Source organism: Apostichopus japonicus, chromosome 8 (assembly GCF_037975245.1).
Source record: "Apostichopus japonicus isolate 1M-3 chromosome 8, ASM3797524v1, whole genome shotgun sequence".
NCBI classification, from domain to species: domain Eukaryota; kingdom Metazoa; phylum Echinodermata; class Holothuroidea; order Aspidochirotida; family Stichopodidae; genus Apostichopus; species Apostichopus japonicus.
The window spans coordinates 42,387,713-42,409,722 of record NC_092568.1 but is presented as its reverse complement, the minus strand read 5'-3'; the positions used below and the strand labels follow the sequence as shown (position 1 = coordinate 42,409,722).

At 36.5% G+C, this 22,010-nt stretch overlaps 1 protein-coding gene across 1 annotated transcript in view; it reads right to left on the bottom strand.

Moving 5' to 3' along the window:
* Position 1: 1 nt before the first annotated feature.
* LOC139972098 (sodium/potassium/calcium exchanger 4-like) overlaps positions 2–22,010 on the bottom strand; it is a 117,922-nt gene continuing 95,913 nt past the window's right edge. The window contains exons 10-17 of the mRNA XM_071979031.1: positions 20,015–20,114; positions 16,810–16,906; positions 15,856–15,968; positions 13,046–13,134; positions 11,426–11,513; positions 6,121–6,314; positions 5,014–5,192; positions 2–4,141 (exon numbers count right to left, since the gene is read on the bottom strand). Of these exons, the coding sequence (XP_071835132.1) occupies positions 3,995–4,141; positions 5,014–5,192; positions 6,121–6,314; positions 11,426–11,513; positions 13,046–13,134; positions 15,856–15,968; positions 16,810–16,906; positions 20,015–20,114 (1,007 nt within the window). The 3' untranslated portion in view covers positions 2–3,994. The remainder of the gene's footprint in view (positions 4,142–5,013; positions 5,193–6,120; positions 6,315–11,425; positions 11,514–13,045; positions 13,135–15,855; positions 15,969–16,809; positions 16,907–20,014; positions 20,115–22,010) is intronic.

The following is a 22,010-nucleotide window of genomic DNA, read 5'->3' as shown; positions in this document are numbered from 1 at the left end:
GTTTCCTGATTTTTGTTCAATTTTATTTCACACTTATACTTACTGTACAAAATGTTACCGGTTTTGTCATGAAATCAGATAAAATTATCTTCAAATCTTTAGTAAGACTTGGTAATTTAAACCTAAAACACACAATACTGTAACAAATTATTCTATGTAAAATCCACTAAGATTGACTTAAAAGAATGACAAAGCACCTGAACAGTTTAGTGGCAGGATGGACTGAGGTTGGATTAATTATCTAATTAAAACAAAGAAGCAATGAGCAGCGTGTTGCAATCATTGAAACTATTCCTGACATTTTAAGAATCTCAACATCAAGCAAGAAAGTTCCATATTGGTTTGTTAGATCCATCTAAGTTGCAATTAATTGCGTTTATCTGGCAGGCAGGTCTAGTGCTAGTCCTTTACTGGCTGATAGGACCACACTGTGTATTGCTAAGTTATCGTTTTGTCAAACCAATTAAAGTGGTAATCAGTCACTGATTCTCATATTGCTGAGTGGTGACATCCACACTAACGTATAAAACCATATCAATTCTAAAATAAAGAACACACCTATGTTTTCTTCTGCACATCCACAAAAAGGGCAAGAATATACATTGATTTAATAGGTGGCAGCTTTGATGAAATAACTTTAATAACTATGTACCACAGCAAAAGTATAAAAACAATTATAAGAGAAAACCTTTGATTGTTATAACGTAATGAGCATGACAAGCACTGCAATTCTTTGCAACTTAACTAAAACAAACTTAAATGTTACCTCACAATGACACTTAACTACCTTAAAGTTGAAAAAGATGTCATTCTTGTTATAGGGATGATGTGTACTAAACAAACACTGGCACATCCAAGATGGTCTAACAGAACAAGAAACACCTCTTTAACCATCTACACTCATGATTCCAGTAGGGATGATGTGTACTAGACGAACACTTTCACATCCAAGATGGTCTAACAGAACGAGTAACACCTCTTTAACCATCTACACTCATTATTCCAGCAGTCAATATCATTTCTATAAAAGGTATAACACCTCTTTAAGATATTTTCTAACTTTTTACTTTAGCAGCAGACTTGTCCACACACATACATTTCCATTGCAGGTATTAGCTGGTTTTTATTTTTCAACAATGCAGTGCTAATAAAAATCTATCAATTTGTCTTTACTACATCCCATTGTCCGACCAACCCTAATTGGTTCCTTTAGTCCTTCTTGAAAGCAACTTTTACCAAATACACACAATCATTGCATAAACACATAAAATTAATTGTAAAGTTAAATATTATTTATTCATATATTGTTTTCATTCATTTCATATAACCATTCATAAATCCTTCTGTCTTAGCTTTTTAATAATCAATGGAAGACGATACTGGACGAACAAGGGATAACCAAATTTGCTCAACAGAGCAAAACTATTTTCTTTCTATTCATGAAACTATTTACAAAAGAAAGAAAACATGGGACTGAACGTTGAAATACAGCTTAAAGACCCTGTCTTTACCTCAACAATATTAGCTAGTCAAAATACTTCCCTTGTCAGCATTGTATGGTATCTTGCAGAGATACCATTAATGCTGACATAATCAGGCTTGCCTATGCACTGAATAATTTAACTTAATGGCAGAGATATATTTTGGAAAGCAGGAGAGATAAGTCAAACTTTAATATTACTGGAGTGAAAGCACACAACACTTGCACAAACATCAGTGCTGATAAACGCTGAAAAACACTGCAAATTGATGGCTTAATTAACAAGTTAAAGCAAGTACTTCAAAACAACTGTGCTTGATCTTGGCATGGATTAAAATACTCAAAAAAGGAAAGAACATGATCAAAGTTTTACAAAAATAACTTTCTAAAGAAACTCTTAATTGAAGCAATGTACAACAACCAACAAACACGTTCACCATCTCCAGCCAGAGTGGATGTCAGTTTCAATTGAGACTGAAACATAAATTGGAACAGAAAAAATGCCTAAATATTCAGATAACAGAAATGATCAAAATCTTTGAACTTTGAATCCTCTATGTGACTGTTTCATTACATGTCCACACTTCAAAATCATTAAATGATTGAAAGGCTCAAAAGTTTCGCATCTTTTGAAATGAATGGCGTATATACAAAGTATGAACACGAAGCAGTACATAACACAGAAACACTTATTTTTTTGCATAATAAACTTGTAGGTTGTAAACAATTTGTAGACACTTGGCAGTTATAATCTGTGAATCAATTCAAACAACCAGTTTATCACTTCTGCCATTTATTTCTTGGACTAAAATATATACTTTAGGTGTAATAATTTGCTCAAACAAAATTAATTCAAGTGAGCTGTTTTTATTTACATGCTATTGCAGAGAGTGAAAGAGATTTAAAGAAACAATAACTATTTGCACTTGACGAATATAAACACACAATCGTAATTTAGGCTGTGAAAGAATCTGCAAGAACGCTGGGAAAACTCTTCCTCTACTTATCAATAAAACTACAGAATAAATGTCTGCACGATTAGATAACCATAGGGCATCATGTAGCAATGTAGTAATAGTTTGGTATAGTCAGAGGAATAGTGAAGTGTATAAGGTCATTTCCATTGAGCTTATACTCACTAATAACATAACAGTTCTAATCAAACCCTTTAATGGGGCTGATTTGTTGTGAAAAAACATGTACATCTTCATGCAGGTTACATTGATAAACTAAAGTGATGTTGCAAAACATGAACTGAGACTTATCAAAACTGAAAACTGTGCATACATCTTTCAACGGTATTTTGCTCTTGTACAGCCACCATTTTGGCAATGACTATGATGCTACCATGATTTAGATTTAAACTAATGAAGGGAGAATGGCAACATCTCTTAAACTAATCTAGAATATGCTAACAAACAAACCCACCATGTATCTATCAATGATATGTACCCATGGCAACTACCTGGTATGATGGAAAGAGTACAAAATGTCCACACATTTGTCACAAAGTGCCATGATTATGCTGCTTGGCATAGTATTGGGGTATTCCTATATAAATTAAGACTAATATGAAAATTATGATATACTGCTACATGGCAAACAGTTTGTATATGAGTTATAGTATCTTATTAAAACAACTAACAACCATATGTAATATAATGGAAAGTGTGTAATACATGAAAAAGTATTTACAAGATATAGTATATTGGCATTAACCTATAGCTATCATCATTCACAGTACTGCAAGATAAATTATGCATTAACCTATAGAAGCTATTATCATTCACAGTACTGCAAGATATGTTATGCATTAACATCATCATTCACAGTACTGCAAGATATATTATGCATTAACATATATGAGCTATCATCATTCACAGTACTGCAAGATATATTATGCATTAACATATAGAAGCTATCATCATTCACAGTACTGTAAGATATATTATGCATTAACCTATAGAAGCTATCATCATTCACAGTACTGCAAGATATATTATGCATTAACATATAGAAGCTATCATCATTCACAGTACTGCAAGATATATTATGCATTTTAACCTATAGATTATCATCATTCACAATACTGCAAGATATATTATGCATTTAACCTATAGAAGCTATCATCATTCACAGTACTGCAAGTCATATTATGCATCAACCCATAGAAGCTATCATCATTCACAGTACTACAATTATATGTGCTACCACAGTAGTAAAGGTGCAACATTAGGAGTTACCATGGTAACAACGTCACAGCATTAACTTCCTCTTTACAAACCTGGTCGTCTCTACAGAGATGTATAAAGATTCTTTCCTTTGTTTGGTTATCAAATATACCTCTTGCTGATAACGTGGCGTTCTTACTTAATAATAAATCTGTTCAGCTGGCTTTCACAGTCGGACAATCTTTGTTGCATATAGGTCAATTCATGACTATTTGAAACTCTGAAATTTTGAAACTAAATGCTTCCAACAGTCCAATTAGTATTTTCAGCTATGTCCAGGTATTCAGTGGGCACATATGGGAGGGTTGACGTAACCAAACACATTGAACTCCACCATACTACAGATAGTAAGAAACACACAGTAGAAACAGCAGAGCATGTAACCCAGGGGTTTGGTCAGTCTCCACTTGAAGCAGTGTATGCTGACAATCTGTTAAGAAATTAAAAATAAACTTGTGAAAGATTTGATAAATTCAGAGCTTCATCACACAACTTCTCACAGAATGATGACAAGGGTTAGACAAAGGTTTTAGCATTCCTGCTACTGTACAGCCTTGGAAGATTTAAGAGGGTGTGATAGCAATACACTGAGTGAATACAGCTTTAACATTCTGAAATAAAACACAGAGTAATTGTTGGAAAAATACTAGTATGCAACAATCTAGGTTGATGCAGAACACATTGCCAATGTCATTATGAACACCCATTGAACACCCATTGCCAATGTCATTATGCCGAAGAAATGACTGGTAACTTTTTTTCACATTTGATGAGTAACTTAAATCTATGAACACTTGATGCACACTATGTCTGCTTGGGTCAGAAACCATAGTAAAGAATATTGCCAGAAGTAAGTGACTAGGGTGGCCAGACATCCTGCATTAGGCCTGACAGCACTGCAGCTCCAATGCAATATCCTACATGCAACATGACCGTTCTCCTCTCTCTAAACAACGAAATATTTACTAAACAACCAATGTTCCATATTAATGCAATCATGCATTTGATGCATGGAAAATCATAGGCAATACTGTTGCCTGAATTGTTAACTAACTATAATAAAGATGTTTGCCACAATAACATACTCACTTACAGTTGATGCAAAGTATCTTTGCCTGAGATATTAACTAACCATTGTAATAAAGATGGTTGCCACAATAACAGGCTCAAATACATACATTAGATGCACAGTATCTATGCCTGAGATGTTAACTAATCACCGTAATAATGATGGTTGCCACAATAACACACTCAAATACATACATTTGATGCACAGTATCTCTGCCTGGAATGTTGACTTACCGTAATAAAGACTGTTGCCAGGAGTAACGTAACTGAGTAAAGTAATCCATTACTGTTAATGATCACTTTGCTTCCTGTACTCGTCACACTGGTCTTGAGAAACCAAGGTAAGGCTAGCCCCAGGAGGATGTCAAATACATTACTTCCTATGCTATTGGACACTGCCATATCACCAAGCCCTGCCACAGAGAGAAACAAACAGAACATGATGTTGCAGCCAGCTTTCAATGTCATTCCTGCTAATCACTTAACCTGTTAATGTGTGCAATAATGATGAAAGAGATGTGTTGGCTGTGTATTGCCTCGGTGCTTAGTCTGCTCGTTAATGGTTTCTATCAGACCATAAAATAATCATAATCGTAGGTTCATGTATGATCTGGAAGATAATCAAAGATATTAAGCTCCTGCTAATTACTTAACCTGTTAATGTTGTGCAATAATGATGAAAGAGATGTGTTGGCTGTGTATTACCTCTGCTCGTTAATGGTTTCTATAATATAATCAGCATTGTAGATTCATGTATGATCTGGAAGACATTAAAGCTTTGATCATCCATATTACGCTCATCACAAGGCGGAAATACAAACGGTAATTTGTCAGAATTTAAGTTTTCTTTATTATCAAACATCACTAAATTGCACTAATAAAGACAAAGGACTCTAGCATCAAACATTTCAAATATCACAGAAATGAAAACAGAAAGCTGTTTTAATATAAAATGCAAAATAATAAGAAACATTTTTGTCTGTTCTTGGCAGTGAGACCTTGCTAATATCTTCTAAAACAGTTAGTACACAAAGAGGAAAGTACACAATTGGTGAGGGTGAGAAGTAGAGTTACTCTACACAGAGAAGATCAATCTAATGCTTTGAAAACAGGAATTTTGAGATCAGAAAGATACTTTGATGGTTTGCTCTTCAATATAATTTGGATTGGTTCATTTACATTTCTCATACAATGTTAAGATTTTCTTTTTTGTGTTTCTCTAGACGCCTGAGAAGACTCTGTGTAGCCCTAGCAATTTCTTCTTTGAATTCTGTTCTATTCTTGTTCATGATTCTACGGTGATTGGGATCATTTAAGTCTAAGCTGTAATTTGCATCTTACCTTGCCTTGCAACAATCAAACTTGCCATAGCATCAGGCACACTTGTGCCAGCCGCTAAGAATGAAATTCCCATAATAGTATCTGGAATCATCATTGTGTAGCCGATGAGTGCTACCATCCAGACCATTACATATGTAAATACCATAATCCAGGCAATCGATAGCAGGAACGTGGCGATGTAAAACCTCTCAAATCTGAAAATACAAACATATTACATGAAAACATCAAAATGGATTTAATTAATACTTGGGGCTGTCAATTTAAATTTGGCAAAATGAGGTCCTAGCTTGCCTATGAGACCAACTACTTGTAACAGTTGACCAGAATCAACACTTTACACGGTGATGTTACTGCAGCCATATATAAAGTTGATGAAAGGGAATATTAGCAAAAGTATCATATTTTAACATATTATGAATATATTATATAACAGTCAAACCTAGACCTGTTTCTCTTTGATGACCGCTAGTAGCATCCAATGTTTGACGATATCTCTTACTCATTTTTGTTTTAAAATTGACATTTAATTGGCATCAAACTTGGGCAGAGCTGACTCCTGGATTAAGTTATTGATGGGCAGTGCTATCATACACTGTGACAACCATTGACAAAGATTAGATCAGATGGTCTGCGAAACAGCAGGAACAAAGACTGGTGGTAAAGAACTGCAACTGTATCATGCTCAAGATAACTATTTCTTATGAACTGTTTATTGTGGCACAGAATGAATTGTTTAAACTAAAGTTACTGAGAATCTGAACAAGAGTCTAGGAAAGATACAGGTTTGCAACAAATCTCTCTTTTGGCAGCTAATAGCTTCATATGACCATTTACTTTATATTCTTGTTGACTTTTTCTTTAACACACAATCAGAGGGTTATTGCAATTAACTTAGGTCAAAATAAGATTCACACTATATGCAGTAGATTCTCAGGAAAAATATTTCACGTTCGCGAGCTCAAACGAACTTTGACCACTTATCCTTGAACAACTTTAGCTATCCCTCACTAACCATCCGACACAATTTACATCCAGATCAGATTAAAACCATAGAGGGATTTAATGTTTTGGACCTGAATTAATCCCGAAAGACCTTTGACCTACTTTATGTGTAAACATTAATGAAGTCCCTCAAAAGGGCAACAACTTTCATCAGGACTATACAAATGACCTTTCAACGGACACCCATGTGACTATGACAGACAGACAGACATACAGACACATTGCTAAAGCATCCATGCTTAATTGACTACACAGATTGAGCTAACTATTTATTGCTAATGATACACATAAGAAACCTACCTTGGTCTTCTGCAGATAGGTATAGACACAAAGAGAATGAGAGAGAGAGGAAAACAGAGAATCCATCTAAAGATGAACCTACCTTGGTCTTCTGTAGTCAGGTGTAGACACAAAGAGAATGAGAGAGAGAGGAAAACAGAGAATCCATCTAACGATGAACCTACCTTGGTCTTCTGCAGTCAGGTGTAGACACAAAGAGAATGAGAGAGAGAGGAAAACAGAGAATCCATCTAAAGATGAACCTACCTTGGTCTTCTGCAGTCAGGTATAGACACAAAGAGAATGAGAGAGAGAGGAAAACAGAGAATCCATCTAAAGATGAACCTACCTTGGTCTTCTGCAGTCAGGTATAGACACAAAGAGAATGAGAGAGAGAGGAAAACATAGAATCCATCTAAAGATGAACCTACCTTGGTCTTCTGCAGTCAGGTATAGACAAAGAGAATGAGAGAGAGAGGAAAACAGAGAATCCATCTAAAGATGAACCTACCTTGGTCTTCTGCAGTCAGGTATAGACAAAGAGAATGAGAGAGAGAGGAAAACAGAGAATCCATCTAAAGATGAACCTACCTTGGTCTTTTGCAGTCAGGTATAGACACAAAGAGAATGAGAGAGAGAGGAAAACATAGAATCCATGTAAAGATGAACCTACCTTGGTCTTCTGCAGTCAGGTATAGACAAAGAGAATGAGAGAGAGAGGAAAACAGAGAATCCATCTAAAGATGAACCTACCTTGGTCTTCTGCAGTCAGGTATAGACAAAGAGAATGAGAGAGAGAGGAAAACAGAGAATCCATATAAAGATGAACCTACCTTGGTCTTCTGCAGTCAGGTATAGACAAAGAGAATGAGAGAGAGAGGAAAACAGAGAATCCATCTAACGATGAACCTACCTTGGTCTTCTGCAGTCAGGTATAGACAAAGAGAATGAGAGAGAGAGGAAAACATAGAATCCATGTAAAGATGAACCTACCTTGGTCTTCTGCAGTCAGGTATAGACACAAAGAGAATGAGAGAGAGAGGAAAACAGAGAATCCATCTAAAGATGAACCTACCTTGGTCTTCTGCAGTCAGGTATAGACACAAAGAGAATGAGAGAGAGAGGAAAACAGAGAATCCATATAAAGATGAACCAACCTTGGTCTTCTGCAGTCAGGTATAGACACAAAGAGAATGAGAGAGAGAGGAAAACAGAGAATCCATCTAAAGATGAACCTACCTTGGTCTTCTGCAGTCAGGTATAGACACAAAGAGAATGAGAGAGAGAGGAAAACATAGAATCCATGTAAAGATGAACCTACCTTGGTCTTCTGCAGTCAGGTATAGACACAAAGAGAATGAGAGAGAGAGGAAAACATAGAATCCATCTAAAGATGAACCTACCTTGGTCTTCTGCAGTCAGGTATAGACACAAAGAGAATGAGAGAGAGAGGAAAACAGAGAATCCATATAAAGATGAACCTACCTTGGTCTTCTGCAGTCAGGTATAGACACAAAGAGAATGAGAGAGAGAGGAAAACAGAGAATCCATCTAAAGATGAACCTACCTTGGTCTTCTGCAGTCAGGTATAGACACAAAGAGAATGAGAGAGAGAGGAAAACATAGAATCCATGTAAAGATGAACCTACCTTGGTCTTCTGCAGTCAGGTATAGACAAAGAGAATGAGAGAGAGAGGAAAACAGAGAATCCATCTAAAGATGAACCTACCTTGGTCTTTTGCAGTCAGGTATAGACAAAGAGAATGAGAGAGAGAGGAAAACAGAGAATCCATCTAAAGATGAACCTACCTTGGTCTTCTGCAGTCAGGTATAGACACAAAGAGAATGAGAGAGAGAGGAAAACATAGAATCCATGTAAAGATGAACCTACCTTGGTCTTCTGCAGTCAGGTATAGACAAAGAGAATGAGAGAGAGAGGAAAACAGAGAATCCATCTAAAGATGAACCTACCTTGGTCTTTTGCAGTCAGGTATAGACAAATGAGAGAGAGAGGAAAACACAGAATCCATGTAAAGATGAACCTACCTTGGTCTTCTGTAGTTAGGCATAGACACAAAGAGAATGAGAGAGAGAGAGGAAAACAGAGAATCCATCTAAAGATGAACCTACCTTGGTCTTCTGCAGTCAGGTATAGACACAAAGAGAATGAGAGAGAGAGGAAAACAGAGAATCCATCTAAAGATGAACCTACCTTGGTCTTCTGCAGTTAGGTATAGACACAAAGAGAATGAGAGAGAGAGGAAAACACAGAATCCATCTAAAGATGAACCTACCTTGGTCTTATGCAGTTAGGTATAGACACAAAGAGAATGAGAGAGAGAGAGGAAAACACAGAATCCATCTAAAGATGAACCTACCTTGGTCTTCTGTAGTCAGGTATAGACACAAAGAGAATGAGAGAGAGAGGAAAACAGAGAATCCATCTAAAGATGAACCTACCTTGGTCTTCTGCAGTCAGGTATAGACAAAGAGAATGAGAGAGAGGAAAACACAGAATCCATCTAAAGATGAACCTACCTTGGTCTTCTGCCATCAGGTATAGACACAAAGAGAATTAGAGTGAGAGAGAGGAAAACACAGAATCCATCTAACGATGAACCTACCTTGGTCTTCTGCAGTTAGGTATAGACACAAAGAGAATGAGAGAGAGAGGAAAACACAGAATCCATCTAAAGATGAACCTACCTTGGTCTTCTGCAGTCAGGTATAGACACAAAGAGAATGAGAGAGAGAGGAAAACAGAGAATCCATCTAAAGATGAACCTACCTTGGTCTTCTGCAGTTAGGTATAGACAAAGAGAATGAGAGAGAGAGGAAAACAGAGAATCCATCTAAAGATGAACCTACCTTGGTCTTTTGCAGTCAGGTATAGACACAAAGAGAATGAGAGAGAAAGAGGAAAACACAGAATCCATCTAAAGATGAACCTACCTTGGTCTTCTGCAGTTAGGTATAGACACAAAGAGAATGAGAGAGAGAGAGGAAAACACAGAATCCATCTAAAGATGAACCTACCTTGGTCTTCTTTAGTCAGGTATAGACACAAAGATAATGAGAGAGAGAGGAAAACAGAGAATCCATCTAAAGATGAACCTACCTTGGTCTTCTGCAGTTAGGTATAAACACAAAGAGAATGAGAGAGAGAGGAAAACACAGAATCCATCTAAAGATGAACCTACCTTGGTCTTCTGCAGTCAGGTATAGACACAAAGAGAATGAGAGAGAGAGGAAAACACAGAATCCATCTAAAGATGAACCTACCTTGGTCTTCTGCAGTTAGGTATAGACACAAAGAGAATGAGAGAGAGAGGAAAACAGAGAATCCATGTAAAGATGAGCCTACCTTGGTCTTCTGCAGTTAGGTATAGACACAAAGAGAATGAGAGAGAGAGGAAAACAGAGAATCCATCTAAAGATGAACCTACCTTGGTCTTCTGCAGTTAGGTATAGACACAAAGAGAATGAGAGAGAGAGAGGAAAACACAGAATCCATCTAAAGATGAACCTACCTTGGTCTTCTGCAGTTAGGTATAGACACAAAGAGAATGAGAGAGAGAGGAAAACAGAGAATCCATCTCAAGATGAACCTACCTTGGTCTTCTGCAGTCAGGTATAGACACAAAGAGAATGAGAGAGAAAGAGGAAAACAGAGAATCCATCTAAAGATGAACCTACCTTGGTCTTCTGCAGTTAGGTATAGACACAAAGAGAATGAGAGAGAGAGGAAAACAGAGAATCCATCTAAAGATGAACCTACCTTGGTCTTCTGCAGTCAGGTATAGACACAAAGAGAATGAGAGAGAGAGGAAAACATAGAATCCATCTAAAGATGAACCTACCTTGGTCTTCTGCAGTCAGGTATAGACACAAAGAGAATGAGAGAGAGAGGAAAACACAGAATCCATCTAAAGATGAACCTACCTTGGTCTTCTGCAGTCAGGTATAGACACAAAGATAATGAGAGAGAGAGGAAAACAGAGAATCCATCTAAAGATGAACCTACCTTGGTCTTCTGCAGTCAGGTATAGACACAAAGAGAATGAGAGTGAGAGGAAAACATAGAATCCATCTAAAGACGCCAAAACAACCATCTGGAGAAAAAAGAAGAAATAGTTCAAACAGCTTAAGATTAGAATCACAGTATCACGTCAAACTGAAATAGATTACAAAATGATTAAATAGGCTATTTATCAAGCCCTCCTACAAGTTATTAATAATAGATTTCAGATATGACATCGCTGTAAGGCTTTCATTGTTCTACTACATCTCAAACTATTATGTTATAGTTAATATCAGCCTGTAATGATACTATGCAGCCACATATGTATGTCCAATGGCTAACAACTTACACTACAAGCCATTTGGCTATCAAATTTACCGACTTTATCCACTCAGGACCACAACTCATGGTTTACCTTTTATCTGTTTGCTTACTCTTAAACATTCCTTACTTTGTGTGGGTTTATGCATATTCAATATGTGTTAGAATATTACCTGTTTATCTTACATCTGTTTGTTAACGGCCCCCTGTTACACATTCCTTACTTTGTGTGGGTTATGCATACTCATTATGTGTTAGAATATTACCTGGAATATCACAGAGCCCATCTGGCTCCCCTAGGATGATATGGTGACTACCATGTTCCTCAGCTTCACCCTCTTCTACAACGGCTCCCTCTAACACATTCCTTACTTTGTGTGGGGTATGCATACTCATTATGTGTTAGAATATTACCTGGAATATTACAGAGCCCATCTGGCTCCCCTAGGATGATATGGTGACTACCATGTTCCTCAGCTTCACCTTCTTTTACAACGGCCCCCTCTTACACATTCCTTACTTTGTGTGGGTTATGCATACTCATTATGTGTTAGAATATTACCTGGAATATTACAGAGCCCATCTGGCTCCCCTAGGATGATATGGTGACTACCATGTTCCTCAGCTTCACCCTCTTCTACAATGGCCCCCTCTAACACATTCCTTACTTTGTGTGGGGTATGCATACTCATTATGTGTTAGAATATTACCTGGAATATTACAGAGCCCATCTGGCTCCCCTAGGATGATATGGTGACTACCATGTTCCTCAGCATTACCCTCTTTTACAACGGCCCCCTCTTACACATTCCTTACTTTGTGTGGGTTATGCATACTCATTATGTGTTAGAATATTACCTGGAATATTACAGAGCCCATCTGGCTCCCCTAGGATGATATGGTGACTACCATGTTCCTCAGCTTCACCCTCTTCTACAACGGCCCCCTCTTACACATTCCTTACTTTGTGTGGGTTATGCATACTCATTATGTGTTAGAATATTACCTGGAATATTACAGAGCCCATCTGGCTCCCTTAGGATGATATGGTGACTACCATGTTCCTCAGCTTCACCCTCTTCTACAATGGCCCCCTCTTACACATTCCTTACTTTGTGTGGGTTATACATACTCATTATGTGTTAGAATATTACCTGGAATATTACAGAGCCCATCTGGCTCCCCTAGGATGATATGGTGACTACCATGTTCATCAGCTTCACCCTCTTCTACAACGGCCCCCTCTTACACATTCCTTACTTTGTGTGGGTTATGCACACTCATTATGTGTTAGAATATTACCTGGAATATTACAGAGCCCATCTGGCTCCCCTAGGATGATATGGTGACTACCATGTTCCTCAGCTTCACCCTCTTCTACAGCAATGAAACTAGTGCATAAATTAGAAAGTAAAATTACATATTAAAGGACTTGTATCTGGAATGATCACAAACATTTACTTGATAAAAGTGCACAATTAATCAGAAATATTGAACATCTTATGAAGAAAAATAAAAAGACCTTGGTCAAATTGGTAACAGGATAATGTGTCATATTGAGAGAACTTTACAGAATTTTCCCCGTAAAGCATCTTTATATTGGGTAGACTATATATTTAAGAACAAGACATAATCAGGACAGATTCAATGACATAAATGCAAACAGGTTTATTGGTAGATTGAACATATGAATGGAAGTGAATGCATTAATCATAACTGAAGAGAATATGAGTCAAATGAAAAGAGATAATGGTTTTCTCTTTACTAGTAAATTGCATCTGAGGGCAGTGGGGGAGGGGGTGGTATTGGAACCCTTCAGCATGTTTATGCTGGCTGGGTAAAACATAAGACCTCCATGATGTAGGCAGTGAGGACTTTTACATACTGAACATCTTCTTATATTATATAAAAGGGTGACCAATATATAACCTAATAATATGTAACCTTACTACGCAATCAGTCATATATCCATTAATAGGTACAATTTATTTATTTAATCATCATAATATTAAAGGATGACTTGAGGTCGCATTTTAAGGTAGATATGTAATAGTCCAACAAACATCTTTAAAAGATATGTCAAAAGTCTGGGTTTAACTTGAAATGGGTTCCTTTATTTGTTATTACTTCATATAAAACAACAGAGGCATCCAGTGATGTCAGCCAACATCATTTGTCCTTTAATGAAACTATTATCATTGTAAACATATTAAATGAGGCCATAATGCTGTTTGAAAAGTTGACAAATGGTCTGTATTAGGTAGTCCTGACAATATTTTTCATTACCCTCTATAGTTAAAAGTTTCTCTAAATCCACAAGAACTACAATATATTTAGCTTTTATTTGGTGGTGGTCTCTGCTGGGGTGGCAGAACTCACAGAACTATAATACATTTAGCTTTTATTTTGGAGATGGTCTCTGCTGGGGTGGCAGAACTCACAGAACTATAATTCAGTTAGCTTTTATTTGGAGGTGGTCTCTGCCGGGGTGGCAGAACTCACAGAACTATAATTCAGTTAGCTTTTATTTGGAGGTGGTCTGTGCTGGGGTGGCAGAACTCACAGAACTATAATACATTTAGCTTTTATTTGGAGATGGTCTCTGCCGGGGTGGCAGAACTCACAGAACTATAATTCAGTTAGCTTTTATTTGGAGGTGGTCTCTGCTGGGGGTGGCAGAACTCACAGAACTATAATTCAGTTAGCTTTTATTTGGAGGTGGTCTGTGCTGGGGTGGCAGAACTCACAGAACTATCATATATTTAGCTTTTATTTGGAGATGGTCTCTGCTGGGGTGGCAGAACTCACAGAACTATAATTCAGTTAGCTTTTATTTGGAGGTGGTCTCTGCTGGGGTGGCAGAACTCACAGAACTATAATATATTTAGCTTTTATTTGGAGATGGTCTCTGCCAGGGTGGCAGAACTCACAGAACTATAATTCAGTTAGCTTTTATTTGGAGGTGGTCTCTGCTGGGTTGGCAGAACTCACAGAACTATAATTATTTAGCCTTCATTTGTAGGCTGTCTCTGCTGGGGTGGCAGAACTCACAGAACTATAATACATTTAGCTTTTATTTGGAGATGGTCTCTGCTGGGGTGGCAGAACTCACAGAACTATAATATATTTAGCTTTTATTTGGAGGCTGTCTCTGCTGGGGGTGGCAGAACTGTTATATATTTAGCATTTATTTGGAGGTGGTCTCCGCTGGGGGTGGCAGAACTCACAGAACTATAATATATTTAGCTTTTATTTGGAGGTGGTCTGTGCTGGGGTGGCAGAACTCACAGAACTATAATATATTTAGCTTTTATTTGGAGGCTGTCTCTGCTGGGGGTGGCAGAACTGTTATACATTTAGCATTTATTTGGAGGTGGTCTCTGCTGGGGTGGCAGAACTCACAGAACTATAATTCAGTTAGCTTTTATTTGGAGGTGGTCTGTGCTGGGGTGGCAGAACTCACAGAACTATAATTCAGTTAGCTTTTATTTGGAGGTGGTCTGTGCTGAGGTGGCAGAACTCACAGAACTTTAATATATTTAGCTTTTATTTGGAGGCTGTCTCTGCTGGGGTGGCAGAACTCACAGAACTATAATATATTTAGCTTTTATTTGGAGGCTGTCTCTGCTGGGGGTGGCAGAACTCACAGAACTATAATACATTTAGTTTATATTTGGTGGTGGTCTCTGCTGGGGTGGCAGAACTCACAGAACTATAATACATTTAGTTTATATTTGGAGGACAGTCTCTGCTGGGTTGGCAGAACTCACAGAACTATAATACATTTAGTTTATATTTGGAGGTTGTCTCTGCTGGGGTGGCAGAACTCACAGAACTATAATTATTTAAGCCTTCATTTGGAGGCTGTCTCTGCTGGGGTGGCAGAACTCACAGAACTATAATACATTTAGTTTATATTTGGAGGTTGTCTCTGCTGGGGTGGCAGAACTCACAGAACTATAATTATTTAGCCTTCATTTGGAGGCTGTCTCTGCTGGGGTGGCAGAACTCACACAACTATAATCCATTTAGCCTTTATTTGGAGATGGACCTATGGTCTCTGCTGGGGTGGCAGAACTCACAGAACCTTGCTATCCGTTTCTGATACTCACTTGGAGCCCTTGTTAAAAGTATCCGCCTTAACGACTGTTCCGTTGGTACTACTACTGGTGGTTGGATGGTTCAAGTAAGGATTATATTCAGGATCTCTCTCCATCATTTGTTTCTGTTGATGAAAGCAGAGGCAAACATAGATCATTTAATCAAACTAAAAGCAAAAGCAAGGAACTAGAACTGAAAGGAACAGAAAACATGGTTGAGGATGATGAAATATATGGAGATAGGTCACCAAACAATAGAATAACAGTAATTGATTACAAGGTGAGCATTCAATAAACCTTACACTGTATAAACAATACAGAGATTGTATATTCTTGTAATTGCCTTCTGAATGATAACACCGCAAACACAAGTAAAGCTTCCTATATCCATGATAACTCCACAAACACAAGTAAAGCTTACTTTGTCCATGATAACACCGCAAACACAAGTAAAGCTTACTTTATCCATGATAACACCACAAACAGTAAAGCTTATTATATCCTCCTAAAGAAAGCTAAATACAGAGCAGTTCATACACTGATACATGAAGTAAAGATATTAAAAATAAGAGAGATGATAGGTCCAAGTCTGGCCAGCATTTATCAATTCAAAAGTAGTTTTCTCATCTGAAATGTTGAAAACAGTCAATGGTCCTGTTCCCCAGTGTTGCACACTGAAGTGTCTGCTTACCAACAAATGCATCACATGACTATCCTGTCCCTGCCATCTTTCTAATTTTCTGGTTGAGTGAATTCAAACAAAGAGAATTTGTCCTTTACAACAGCATGACATTTTCTTAGCAGTATATCAATTCCAATCTTCTTGTCTTACATCCTCTTTTCCATTGTGATTTTTTTATTCTGAAACTCCAGTCAGACTTCGGTAGACAGGGGAAGTGTGGAAGGGCAGGGGGGGGGGGGGGTGGTGGGGGTTGGATAGGGTAAGTAGGTGGGGAGGAGCTTTACCTCTGTGATGATTAACCAGCATGCTGTCCTCATTCTAGTTCTTGCTGGGAATTTGTTGCTAAGCATAACCCTGAATCCAGCATCTTGAAATGTTAATCTGTTGAGGGTGCAAAAAAGTAAATAAGAACTTGACTTGACAAAGGTGCTCACACCCTTAACAAAGGAAAAGTACAATTAATCTTATTATCCCTTCCTGTAACCTTCAACAACTGAATAAATATTCCTCCAGACAATCTAGGTCAGTTTGTGTATATAGCTTGCATACACAGAGAGGCAGACATTACTAGATAACTATCAATGATGAATCCTAATTGCCACAGCTGGGATACAGGATAGCTTTCAATAGGAAACATAAAGGCTGCATTCAAATTATCCACGTCTCAATTACAAAGCTAAAATTCTGCCTTGTGTGTATAGCTAACTCATTAGGGTCATGTGACTGATTGGCTAGGTTAGTACATATGAATCCACATATACCACCAATATGATCATCTAATATAGTATATTTTAATCCACATATACCAACCCTTGCTGTTCAACTTATGTAGTAGACATTCATCCACATATACCAACCAATATGCTCATCTAATATAGTAGGTTTTAATCCACATATAGCAACCATACTGTTCAACTTATGTAGTAGACATCCATCCACATATATCACTGTTCATCTTATGTAGTAGATATTCATCCACATATACCAACCATACTTTTCCAATAATGTAGTAGATATTAACTCACATATAACACCTGATGTGTTAATCTTAAGTAGTACATATTAATCCACACATACCACCCATTCTGTTCACCTAATGTAGTAGATATTAATCTGCATTCATTTATATTGCTCAATGTGTTCATTTAATGTAGTAGATATTAATCCACATATTCCAATCACTCCTCATCTAATGTAGTAGATATTAATCCACATATACTAACTATACTGTTCATTTATTGTAGTAGATATTTATCCACATATACCAATCACCCTGTTCATCTGATGTAGTAGATGCTCATTCACATATACCAACCAATGTGATCATCTAATGTGCCAGTAGATATTAATCCAGATATACCAATCATACTGCTCATGTAATGTAGTAGATATTCATCCACATATACCAACCATACTGGAATAGTAGATATTTATCCATGTTAGCCCATTAAACAAAGACTAAATGTACAAAGACTAAATGTACAGCGACTGTACATTTACAACAAAGACTAAATGTACAGTGTTTACTAGTGTGGATGCAAAGACAGTGATCATTAAGGTGCCTGCTAAACACCTTGAACCAGTTACCATAAGGAGTTTACCTTATGACACTTACATACAGCTATCTTGATTATGTAACATCTGTACTAACAGAACTGAATGGTCCAACCTACTCCTTCAAGTGCAGGCAGCATGGTGGTAAAGTGGATCATTGTAGATCAATTTTCAACTCATTCCCCACCCCCAACTTTATTCAATCCTACCCCATGCATCCAAAAATCTATTCTAGTGACCCTATGTCAGTCCTATGGTAACCAATATATAAAATGCACAAGAGATTCAGAAAACGTCCATTCATGAATCGAAGGGTTCCAATGGAACAAGAGCCAAATGATTATATTAAATATGGAGAGAATCTATCACTACACTGTATACTATAGAACTATGTAAAGATAGAGATCATATTACATCTAGTACACAGAACATTATTAACACATACAGAAAGATTGGATCTACTTATTGAAACACTATAGAATCACTCACAGAATAGTCATCAATACATCATATAGTCATTAATACAATAAATAGCAATGAATGTAAAGTACTGATGGATCAACTGGATAATAATGTATTCCTACAGAACATGATTAACACATACAGAAAGATTGGATCTACTTATTGAAACACTATAGAATCACTCACAGAATAGTCATCAATACATCATATAGTCATTAATACAATAAATAGCAATGAATGTAAAGTACTGATGGATCAACTGGATAATAATGTATTCCTACAGAACATGATTAACACATACAGAAAGATTGGATCTACTTACTGAAACACTATAGAATCACTCACAGAATAGTCATCAATACATCATATAGTCATTAATACAATAAATAGCAATGAATGTAAAGTACTGATGGATCAACTGGATAATAATGTATTCCTACAGAACATGATTAACACATACAGAAAGATTGGATCTACTTACTGAAACACTATAGAATCACTCACAGAATAGTCATCAATACATCATATAGTCATTAATACAATAAATAGCAATGAATGTAAAGTACTGATGGATCAACTGGATAATAATGTATTCCTACAGAACATGATTAACACATACAGAAAGATTGGATCTACTTACTGAAACACTATAGAATCACTCACAGAATAGTCATCAATACATCATATAGTCATTAATACAATAAATAGCAATGAATGTAAAGTACTGATGGATCAACTGGATAATAATGTATTCCTACAGAACATGATTAACACATACAGAAAGATTGGATCTACTTATTGAAACACTATAGAATCACTCACAGAATAGTCATCAATACATCATATAGTCATTAATACAATAAATAGCAATGAATGTAAAGTACTGATGGATCAACTGGATAATAATGTATTCCTACAGAACATGATTAACACATACAGAAAGATTGGATCTACTTACTGAAACACTATAGAATCACTCACAGAATAGTCATCAATACATCATATAGTCATTAATACAATAAATAGCAATGAATGTAAAGTACTGATGGATCAACTGGATAATAATGTATTCCTACAGAACATGATTAACACATACAGAAAGATTGGATCTACTTACTGAAACACTATAGAATCACTCACAGAATAGTCATCAATACATCATATAGTCATTAATACAATAAATAGCAATGAATGTAAAGTACTGATGGATCAACTGGATAATAATGTATTCCTACAGAACATGATTAACACATACAGAAAGATTGGATCTACTTATTGAAACACTATAGAATCACTCACAGAATAGTCATCAATACATCATATAGTCATTAATACAATAAATAGCAATGAATGTAAAGTACTGATGGATCAACTGGATAATAATGTATTCCTACAGAACATTAACTTTGAAATTTTCCAAGAAAGATGTCAAGCTTGCAAACATGAAGATAGGTGGTTCAAAAAATATTCTACCTTTTAGGTGAATTGCAAATGTATTCATCTACACTTGTGGCTGGTTTGTTGGCTCCATTCTCAATAACTGCTGTGTCATCTGGACTGTTCAGTGGAACAGCTGTAGGGAAATACAAGATCAATACTGGATTATTAATAAACAAATCACACTGAGCACTGCTAAGTCTGTATTTAAGAAAGGACACTAGAAACTTAACATGGCTAAGTCTGTAATTAAGAAAGGACACTAGAAACTTAACATGGCTAAGTCTGTGTACAAGAAAGGACACAAGAAACTTAACATGGCTAAGTCTGTATTTAAGAAAGGACACAAGAAACTTAACATGGCTAAGTCTGTGTACAAGAAAGGACACAAGAAACTTAACATGGCTAAGTCTGTATTTAAGAAAGGACACTAGAAACTTAACATGGCTAAGCCTGTGTTTAAAGACACTAGAAACTTAACTTGGCTAAGTATGTGTATAAGAAAGGACACAAGAAACTTAACATGGCTAAGTCTGTATTTAAGAAAGGACACTAGAAACTTAACATGGCTAAGCCTGTGTTTAAAGACACTAGAAACTTAACTTGGCTAAGTATGTGTATAAGAAAGGACACAAGAAACTTAATATGGCTAAGTCTGTATTTAAGAAAGGACACTAGAAACTTCACGTGTGTGTTAAAGAAAGGACACTAGAAACTTAACATGGCTAAGTCCGTGTATAAGAAAGGACACAAGAAACTTAACATGGCTAAGTCTGTGTATAAGAAAGCATACTAGAAACTTAACATGGCTAAGTCTGTGTATAAGAAAGCACACTAGAAATTTAACGTGTGTTAAAGAAAGGACACTAGAAACTTAACATGGCTAAGTCTGTGTATAAGAAAGCACACTAGAAACTTAACATGGCTAAGTCTGTGTATAAGAAAGGACGCTAGAAACTTAACATGGCTAAGTCTGTAATTAAGAAAGGACACTAGAAACTTAACATGGCTAAGTCTGTGTATAAGAAAGCACACTAGAAACTTAACATGTGTGTTAAAGAAAGGACACTAGAAACTTAACATGGCTATAAGTCTGTGTATAAGAAAAGGACACTAGAAACTTAACATGGCTATAAGTCTGTGTATAAGAAAAGGACACTAGAAACTTAACATGGCTAAGTCTGTGTTTAAGAAAGGACACTAGAAACTTAACATGGCTAAGTCTGTGTATAAGAAACGGACACTAGAAACTTAACATGGCTAAGTCTGTGTAAAAGAAACGGACACTAGAAACTTAACATGGCTAAGTCTGTGTTTAAGAAAGGACACTAGAAACTTAACATGGCTAAGTCTGTGTTTAAGAAAGGACACTAGAAACTTAACATGGCTAAGTCTGTGTTTAAGATCCTAAACATAATGTGCCTAAAACCAAGAATGATAAAGACAGTCATACATGTCTAGATATAAGGTATTACTATTGCCTACCTTGAGCAGCAGAATTTACAAAGCAGTGTTTGCTTATTGCCAAAATATCAATAAACAATTCCAAAATGATACAGTTTGATTATATTAGCAATGACGCAATAACCATCAATCTTACTCTATACAGAGTTCCCTGTGTTAGTCTCACAGACTTCATCCAGTAAGTCTCACTTATTAGTCACATCGAATCACATGAATTAATGCCAAGCATGATTTATTGATGCAAGTCAGTTTCTCACATAAACAAAAAGGGCATATATCTGCTAGCTTCTTGATAATGGAAACCACTCGTGTATAATTCCAAATGTACAGCTCAACATACAACACTAACAAAACTTGAGATGTTTCGACATCATTGTCTAATCAATCAGAAATTTACAATTCCCTAAAATAAGTTGCATTTTCATGAGTTACAGAGATGGCGCTGACCAAACATGGCTGACATTTTTGTTTTAACATTTCCTGACACTTGTTAGATACCACTGTGGAAAAGATATAAACCCTTAGCAACTGACATTACATGCAGACGATAAGGTAGTAAATTAAATGT